Raw genomic sequence first — 10,000 nt, 5'->3', positions numbered from 1 at the left:
GCTGTGCTGTGCTGAGCTGCGCTGCAATGGTGGATGATAAGCGCCCCTGGACCAGTGTGTGGGCGAGTGCAGGGGAATGGGAGAGTAGGAGCTGCCCGGCCCAGCGCACTCCATCTCTACTCTGCACTCATGTGTCAGGAGACTCATTAATGTTGACCAGGGAGGGGTGTCTACCAGGGAATACACACCCTGGATGAATTTATGACGGTGTCGTCACACGTGCGAGAAGAGACGCTGCTCAAATTGGGCTCTTCCTTTTTGGGGGTGTGAGGGGAAAGGAAGGGGTGGATTGGGCTTTTCAGGGTGAGATTGTTAGGGGTACGTGGGTGTGGAGGGGCAATTCCTCCACAGCTCTGAAAAGCAGGCCTCATTAGGCAAGTCTGTAGCTAGAGGGGAGCTTTCTGGAAGGCTGGATCAGTATCTGGAGCCCGGCGGGTGAGGAGGGAGTATGGCTGGGAGAATGGGGGAGAGGACAGCAGGCTTGGGGGCACTCAGGGTAGGTAGTGGCGTGGAGCTTGGACAGGCCTCTAGGAGCTGGACTAATGAGCTGGACTAATGTCTGTGCTTGTCTGATGCCGGCTGGCTGGCTGGGTGATGCTAATGTGGATGTGCTTGGAGGCTGGGGTTGTTGTGTGTGGCTATCTCCGCGTGTGTGTTTGCACTAGCCGGGTGTGTTTATGGCATACTTGACAAGGCAGAATGGAAAAGACAACAGTACTATGTGTGTGAGGGGCTGGGTGTTTACAGCCGTGTGTTTGTGTGTGTGTGTGCACATGCGTTTCTACACGCGTGTGTTTATGTATATGTGTACATCTGTGTATGGGTGTGATTGTGTACATGTGTGTGTCTGTTTATGGGTGTGTTTATGCATGTGTGTGTGTGTCTGGAGGGACAGTATAAACAAGGGGGTCCGGGAGGGCAGTGTAGATGGTGTTCAGCTCAGACCATGGAAATGCTTTGCAGATGGACTTCTCACAAACAAACAAAAAACGTCAAATATTCCTGCTATGCACCACTGGCATCACTTACAGACAACACACTCTGCCCCATTACAATGTCATGACATAGGCTCCCCCCCCCCTCTCTCTCTCTCACTGTCTCTTTTGGGCAGGATTACTCATTCGATTTCTGAAGCCTCGACTCCCTTCACCCCCCACTTCCTGTCTTCCCCAACCGCATTGCTGCGCATGTTGACTTATGGGACGTGGAAGTTCTATAGCACAAATATTAACACACTGTGTGAAAACACGTGTCAAAAGGAGTCCGCATTACAGGCTGATGGAGGATTTAACCCCGTTTAACCCTTTGATCTCGCCCATAAATCTTGACCAATGGAAATTGAATTCGTACCCACCTTGCTCTCCACTCTCATTACTTGGGAGACATTAAGCCGGCGCTGTGCGCGCTCAATGTAATCAAAAGTGGCAATTTACGGTTGGGCTTTATGCTGCCGGCGCTGTGCGCGCTCAGTGTAATCAAAAGTGGCAATTTACGGTTGGGCTTTATGCTGCCGGGGAGGTGGGGACACGGTCGGTTCTAGGAGACAAGGTGCTTCTGGAGGAGAAGGGCAATTTCAAATCCCACTCTGCATTTCAAAAAAGAGAAAGAAAGAGCAAGGGTTGGCATATTCCTCGACCAATCCCGCCAGGCTAACCTTCTTTCATCCACTACTTCATTCATGAAACACAACTCTGGCCTTGTGAAAAAGAAGTCTTCATCTCACCAAAAAAACCCACAGTATTCTTACTCCACAGACTCATTTTAAAGCCATTTTCTACTCACATGGGCTATGTTCAGGCCCGTCTGTTACGATTTGTCATCCTGACCGTCAGAGGCCTTGATGGTGTGCTGGAGCGCAATCCATCTTCATAAAAAAAAGCTCTGTTTCAGAGGCACGCATCAAAAGCTGCAGGGCCCAGGAGAATAGGCGTGTTTGTTGTGATGTGCGGCTTTGTCCGACAGGTATATAAATCACTGTCCGCCAGCGCAGCGGATGGACGTATTAATAGAGTATTACTCAAAGCCTGGACCGCTCACATGCTACGCAACCACTGAGGAGAGGACGAGGCGGGCTACTTTCATGCTAATGCGAGTGCCATACACACAGACACACACACACACACACAAAACCCAGAGAGAGGCCACGGAAAACTTGGAGACACTCTGACCACACAGAGTACGGCCAGTCAAAGGCCGCTCATTGTCCAGCGCCTGAGGGGAAAGCTTGTGGCCACCAGAGCCGCACATAAAAGCAAAAGCACTGTGGTTAGAGAAGAGAAAGAAGGGCAATCATGCTTTCAAACTCTCACACACACACACACACACACACACACACACACACACACACACACAGGGATGGGCAGTATTTATGATACATGTATTCAAAATCCGTATTTCAAATTCTAAATTCTATTTTATTTGGTTGAAGAAAATGGTTTTCATATTTTGTATCAAAATACTTTATAGGTGTGTATTTTTGTAGTTTAAAAATACTGCCAAATATTTTTGGTAAAACCAAAAGATTCAGGAAGATGATCCAGTGCAAGATGAGTCACGTGTAGGTTGCTCACACACACAATACACTCCCTCTCACATCAACCTCAAGTTTCTTGAGAACTTTATTCATCAGTTTCTTGAACCAGTTACGTGGTTTCCCAGCAATATTGCTCAAAACATTGCCCATGTATTACCTAAACCAACACGATGAAAAAATTATATTTATCCCCCTTGGCGTCAATATAACACCATTTAGAGCGAACACGGTACCCAGTTAGTTAAAAAACAACTAAAAGGGTCATGATCCTTCCCGATCGACAGCGTTAAACAGTGTAATATCAAGCAATCTGGGCATGCACTGACAATGTCAGAGACTTGTCTCCACTTTGTACCACTTGACAAGTTCAGTTGTGAGTGCATCTCTGATACAGTACTTAGGCTATAAGATGTAACAGGCAGGTCAGCATAGTAGATATATTGATCGTTTGTAGGGTTATGGCATGTGTCGTAGGCAGAGAAAAGCTGCTGCTCTCAAACACTGTAAACTTCAGTGTAGAGATGAAGGAATAGATAAGACAGACAGTAGGTTTGCACAGTGATTATAGTAAGTATTAAGTATATATACTTTTTTGATCCCGTGAGGGAAATTTGGTCTCTGCATTTAACCCAATCGGTGAATTAGTGAAACACAAACAACACACAGTGAACACACAGTGAGGTGAAGCACACACTAATCCCGCCACAGTGAGCTGCCTGCTTCAACGGCGGTGCTCAGGGAGCAGTGAGGGGTTAGGTGCCTTGCTCAAGGGCACTTCAGCCGAGGCCCACTGGTCGGGGCTCGAACCGGCAACCCTCCGGTTACAAGTCCAGAGTGCTAACCAGTGGGCCACGGCTGCCCTTTATGCTCCTTCTGAAGAGTATTCTTTAGTATTTTGAAAATACAAAAATACAGTATTTTTTTTTTTTTATACATGGATACACTTAAAATTAGTGTATTTGATATTTTATTTTAAAATTCATTTTAAAGATGTATTTTTGCCCATCCCTGCACACACACACAGATACACAAACACACACACACAGGCACACAAAAACACTGCTCATGCATACAAACACAAAAATACCCAAAATCAAACACAATATCATCTGCATACAGATCATATATAATATACAGTTTCAAAGTTAATATCTTATATTTCAACAGGAGAATATTTGGTAAGGAGCATATTTATACAGTTTCAAAGTTAATATCTTATATTTCAACAGGAGAATATTTGGTAAGGAGCATATTTATACAGTTTCAAAGTTAATATCTTATATTTCTACAGGAGAATGTTTGGTACGGAGCATATTTATACAGTTTTAAAGTTAATATCTTATATTTCTACAGAAGAATATTTGGTACGGAGCATATTTATACATAAAACAGTGTGTGCCTAGAAAAACATCTGACACCCAGTAACCCTTTCAGCTCCATATCATCAATCTGACAGCAAAGTAAACAGAACGCCTCCACCCTCGCATGGCAGAACTGCATCACAAACATAAACCATCTGTTCAGCTACACCCTGCACACACACCATACAAACCTTAGAGGCAGGAGTCACAGGAGGCCCCATGATTCAATACACAATTACATTAGCCCTGACATTACATGAAATACATTTTAAATAACGAATATTAGTAAACGCTGCAGTGACATCTTAATGCCAAGTGTTTTGAATCTAATGAACTTTTTACTGAATAGGAGACGCCTGTGATTTCTGACCCACCCCAAATAAACACTGGAACAGCATTCATAACAACCAAACATGCTCAATCATTGTTCTATTAATCTCAGGACAACACCGCAAGTTCATCTTGGCTGGCTTGAGCTTGTTGGGTTCAGGTCTGGGCAAAAATCCCTGACTGTGCCTTTTCTGTGCCAACGTAACCAGATAACCCCAAACCCACTGATGTGCGAACATCCCCATGGACCCCCCCCCCACCCCGTGCGCCATTTCTCAGAATCTCAGAATGGAGCATATTTATAGCCTGATTGTGTTCTGCTGCAGTGGATACTGTGTGATTAGGGGGAAATCTCGCTCCTGATACGGTCTGGTGAGTTTCTGGGAAGGTCTGTGGCAGCGGGGTGGAGACGGAGCCTGTGCACAGGGCTGCTATCTGCAGCACATGTCTGGTATCACGGAGGAGAGGGGAGAAGAAAGGAGGAGAGAGGAAAAGAAAGGAGGAGAGAGGAAAAGAAACAAAACAAAACAAAAAAACAATGAGGCGTAGAGGCTGGAATGCACTCAGCTGGAGGTCAGTGGGTACACGCACCTGCCGCCTCTAGGGCACGGAGAGGCCCTCGTTTCACACACACACACACACACACACACACACACACACACACACACACACACACACACACACACACACACACACACACACACACACACACACACACACACACACACACACACGAGCGATAGAGTACCAGGTGTGCCTTGACACCGTAACCATGTCACAACAAGTCTGTCTCCAATCTCTGACTCCCTCCCTCGCAATCTATTGCCCCCCCTCTCCTCCCTCTGTCTTACACCTACCTCCTCTTTCGACTCTCTCTCCCTCTCTGCTCTCTCTCTCTCTCCCTCTCTGCTCTCTCTCTCTCTCCCTCTCTCTCCCTCTCTGCTCTCTCTCTCTCTCTCTCCCTCTCTGCTCTCTCTCCCTCTCTGCTCTCTCTCTCTCCCTCTCGCTCTCTCCCTCTCTGCTCTCTCTCTCTCTCTCTCGCTCTCTCTCTCTCTCTCCCTCTCTGCTCTCTCTCTCTCTCTCTCGCTCTCTCTATCTCTCTCCTCTCCCTCGTCTGCTCTCTCTCGTCTCGCTCTCTCGGCGTCGTCTCCTCGCTGCTCTCGTCTCTCGGCTCTCTCGCGTCTCTCCTCTTCTGCTCTCTTCTCTCAGCTCTCCTGCTCTCTCTCTCTCGCTCTCTTTCTCTCTCTCTCCCTCTCTGCTCTCTCTCGCTCTCTCTCTCTCTTGCTGTCTCTCACACTTTTGCGCTCTCTCTCTCTCTCTCTCTCTCTCACTCCGTCTGCCAAGTCTTCCTCTCTCCCTCCCTTCCCGCCGTTTCTGTTTCGCTCATTCTCGCTTTCACTGTCTTACTCACACTCTCTATATATGGAGGCGGTGGCATGAGAGAGAGAGAGAGAGAGAGAGAGAGAGAGAGAGAGAGAGAGAGAGAGAGAGAGAGAGAGAGAGAGTCATTAGCATGTGCGCTCAAGAGCCCTCCCGCTTCAGGCTCGACCCGGGAGAGCTGAGTCTCATGGAATCCACATGGCTCTCTGAGTGGGGTTGAGCTTCACCGCAAGAGAGAGAGAGAGAGAGAGAGAGACAGAGAGAAGGAGAAAGAGAGAGAGATGGAGAGAGTGAGAGAGAGAGATGGAGAGAGAGAGGGAGAGAGGGAGAGAGACAGAGAGGAGAGAGAGAGGGAGAAATAGATTGAGAGAGAGAGAGAAGGAGAAAGAGAGAGATGGAGAGAGAGAGGGAGAGAGTGAGAGACAGAGAGGAGAGAGAGAGAGAATGGAAGAGAAAGGGAAAGACAGCAAAAGAGGGTAGTATCCAAACCCTCCAGGGTCTGGCTCATTTGGGATTCTTCACTTTCGCTTAGGCTCTCCGTCGCCCTGGGGGAATGGGGGCCGCACTATTTAGACGCAGCTTTGCGCTACCAATCAGGAGATGGCAATCACAACAGCAGCAGAGTTAATGGGCCAGAGAGCGAGAGGGCTCACAGGAGGCTAAGGGCAGCCCCCACTGTGTGTGTGTGTGTGTGTGTGTGTGTGTGTGTGTGTGTGTGTGTGTGTGTGTGTGTGTGTGTGTGTGTGAGTGTTCCCTCATCTGGTCCGTCGGGATAAGCCTCGGTCAGGGACCATTAACGCCTGGCGTCATGATTGTACTCTGGCCCTTTACACACGCGTGCACACAGACGCACACATGTACACAAACAAACAAACAAAAATACACAAATACACAAATACACATATATATTCAAATACTCAGCCAAGTTCAAACTCAACCACATAACCGCTCTCTCACACAATACACATGTTAAGTGTCCACACATACACAATACACATGTTAAGTGTCCACACACACACATGCACACAGGAAGAAACACACCAGCATGCACACACAGACAGAAGTACACACTCACTCATACACACACGCAACCTTGCAGGCCTTTTCAATTAGACATGCACCAGTGAATTCAAACCAGCCAATTACAGGGAGGCCAGGGTTAAATGAATCACTCAGCAGTACAGTATGATGCAATAGCCACACGGGCCGACACAACCTGTGGTTTGTTGGACATTTATGCTCTGGCTCGGTTTTGCGCAGATTTATTACTGGGTAGAGTGCATGTTTTCGTGATATGACACTACATAGTGTATCCCACAAAGAGGTACACAAACAGAAACAGAACCAAAAAACACATCACCAATGAGTAAGTGTAAGTGTACTATGAAATACTAGGCTACAAAACAAAACAAAAAAATATATAGGGTAATACTTATATGTACTGCCCATTTGTGTAAAAAGTAGCAATTTAAGAAATACGCAAATAAACAATAAGCAAACTTTTAAATACCTTAACTAGCCCTAATGATCAACAACCTCTCAAATGTATTACTTCTCAACAAACATTTGCAATATCATCTCACATAAATGAGTTATCCACTTGCTTAAGCTTATTCCTCACTGTCAATAGAACAAAGAGTTTGCAGGGGAAAAACAGACCACTTAAAAAATTGTGACCAAATATGGACATACACACATTGACATGAGTATACTTGAAGCAAGATATACCCATCCACACAAACTTACTCACAAATGATCAGTCCCGGCAGTGTGTGTGTGTGTGTGTGTGTGTGTGTGTGTGTGTGTGCGCGTATGTGTATTGGTGTTTATATTACAGAATAATTATTCCCATCCATGCTAAACCATATAACACCCACACCCATACACACACACATAGACTCACACACACACACACACACACACACACACACACACACACACACACACACACACACACACAGAAATAGTTTGAATGTAATAGCTGATGTAGGGTAAGCACATTTATGTGAATGGCCATCCAGTTCCAGCAGGCACACTCTACACAGCCGAAGTGCTTTAACACACAGCTGTATCCACCCACACTTATCCTACTTATGTCTCTTTCAAACGCCGTCTCTCTCCCTCCCTCTCTCCTCTTTCTCTATCTCATTTTCTTTTCTTTGCGCTCAACTTTAAGTCCCTAAATGGAAAATAAAACTAATCAGTTCAACCTCTCTCCCGCCTTCCGTGCAATGGACGTCAGCCTTTTTTTAAGGTAATGCCTTTCTACATTGCTCTCCTCCCTTACTGTTTATTTCCCCCCAAACTTGTCTTGGAAGAATAGAAGCCCGGAGTGGAAAACCCATGATGCAGAGTGTGTGTGTGTGTGTGTGTGTGTGTGTGTGTGTGTGTGGGGGGGGGGGGGTTGTGACCCAGCAGCCACACATCACGCCCATCTCAGGCCTGACCTTCCACCAACCTCACAAACAAAAAGCAGATCAAAAAAAAAAAAATAAATAAATAAATGTTAAAAAGAACAAACGGCAAACAACAAAGTGTTCACCTTGTCGCATGCTGGTGGCGATGGCTTTAGATTTAAGATGCCTGAAGAAGATAACACTCGTCGTCGCGGCGACGCTAGCAGAACCGTGTCTTTTTCAACCCATCCAAGGGGACCCACGCCCCAACCCAGACAAAACACCTCCAGCACGGGGACCTGTTTTCATCAGGCCGGGCCGGAGATCTGATCGCTGGCATGCCGTCCCCTAACAGAGCTAGGGTGGGGGGTTGGGGTGGAGCCGGATGCTTACCTTATCCTCCAGCCTGATCAGTCTGGCTCCAACGGTGTGATACTCTTTGTCTATGCCTTTCTCTGCGGACGGGAACAAAACAAAAACAACAATTCAGACTTCAAAGTCTGCCCAGCACAGTAAAACACATGCACCCAGTTTATGTTTATTTCCATCCTAGCAGAATAGGCTTTTATGAGACATTCTGTGTATGGCTCAGAATATTTGACCAGAAGTCTTATATATAGAACGCAAAGAAGAACGCAAACATAGTACACAGTATACAACCACACATCTACAGACACACATACATACAGTACATACATACATACACACACAAACACACAGAGAGACACACACAGACACAGACACACACACACCACTATATTACTATGACATTTGGTGTGTTTTTTTTCTGACAGAAACCAACATATTTTTCCGCCCAATTTCTCTAAAGCCTTGGAGCTGTGAGGATTTATCTGATTGGTCTGATTTAATTTCCCCAAAACTGACAACAGTGGCCCTGTGAGTGTGTGTGTGTGTGTGTTTGTTTGCATGTGTGTGTGTGTCCTCCGCTGACTTCTCCATAACCTTATAAAAATATTTATGTCTGTTATGAAGGACACATTGAAAAGTGTTTCAGTGTTCTCTCTCTCTCTCTCTCTCTCTGGGTGTGTGTGTGTGTGTGTGAGTGTGTGCGCTCATAATCAAGTTTTGAGCATGATTGCCAGGGTGGTAAAGCTTAGGGAGCGCGTGGGGAGCTGAGGCCTCAGCTGGCTCCATAATCCAATACAATGTCCGATCATGAATCTGTTTAACCACGTTACAGCTGCAGGTCAGCCAGGAGATGTTTACACACATGGGGTGGCTTTGGGTAACGCTGCCGCCGGTGGATTTTTGTGGAAAGTACACAGTGTTCACTAAAACAACACACACATCGGGCATATATACACACACAATTGCTATATATTACACACACACACACACACACACACACACACACACACACAATTGATACATATTACACACACAATTGATACATATTACACACACACACACACACACACACACACACACACACACACACACACACACAGGACAAATAAAGACACGGGCATACACTACATACACACGCTCGTATTGCCCAATACATAACACATACCCTCGTGCTTGCCCTGATATCTAACACACACACAGTATCTGGTGCGGTATCGCGGACACGCAGAAAGAGCTATTTTCATTGGAACAGTCCCCAACCCCCATGCACAGGAGAGGAGAGAGAGAGGGAGGCGGAGGGAAGGCCGCCAGACGACGGAGACCAATGAGCTCGTCTGTTCTGTTTACCTGGCAGAAACATTCCTGGCTTCCCCAGCGTGTGATCCAATCTGCAAACGAGACGGGAAAGAAGATCGCTTTGTTACAAGGTGCAGGTCAGCAGCTTGGTGTGCTCGTGCCTGCGCGCCGTGCCTGCGTCAGACTCAACAGGAGGCTGTCCCTCTGCGCACAATACCGCGCTGATTTGGCTGCTAATCAGCACAGCTGCCTCTGCCAGCGCCAGCAGAGCGTGGCGAGGATGTGGTTTAGCGGCCGATGGATGCCCTCCGCTCGCTTTTTGGTGTCCGGCGCTT

The 10,000-nt window shown here is 46.7% G+C and overlaps 1 protein-coding gene across 1 annotated transcript in view; it reads right to left on the bottom strand.

Annotated features, from left to right (window-relative positions):
* Nucleotides 1–10,000, bottom strand: part of kcnq1.2 (potassium voltage-gated channel, KQT-like subfamily, member 1.2) — a 132,912-nt gene that overhangs the window by 13,523 nt on the left and 109,389 nt on the right. Inside the window, exons 18-19 of the mRNA XM_076299295.1 lie at nucleotides 9,717–9,757; nucleotides 8,394–8,455 (exon numbers count right to left, since the gene is read on the bottom strand). Of these exons, the coding sequence (XP_076155410.1) occupies nucleotides 8,394–8,455; nucleotides 9,717–9,757 (103 nt within the window). The remainder of the gene's footprint in view (nucleotides 1–8,393; nucleotides 8,456–9,716; nucleotides 9,758–10,000) is intronic.

Source organism: Alosa pseudoharengus, unplaced genomic scaffold (assembly GCF_046254945.1).
Source record: "Alosa pseudoharengus isolate Yale_2024_CS ecotype anadromous, Long Island Sound unplaced genomic scaffold, YU_APseudo_1.1 YU_APseudo_1.1_scf_10, whole genome shotgun sequence".
In the NCBI taxonomy this organism is placed as follows: Eukaryota; Metazoa; Chordata; class Actinopteri; order Clupeiformes; family Clupeidae; genus Alosa; species Alosa pseudoharengus.
This window is presented reverse-complemented; position numbering and strand designations above follow the sequence as displayed.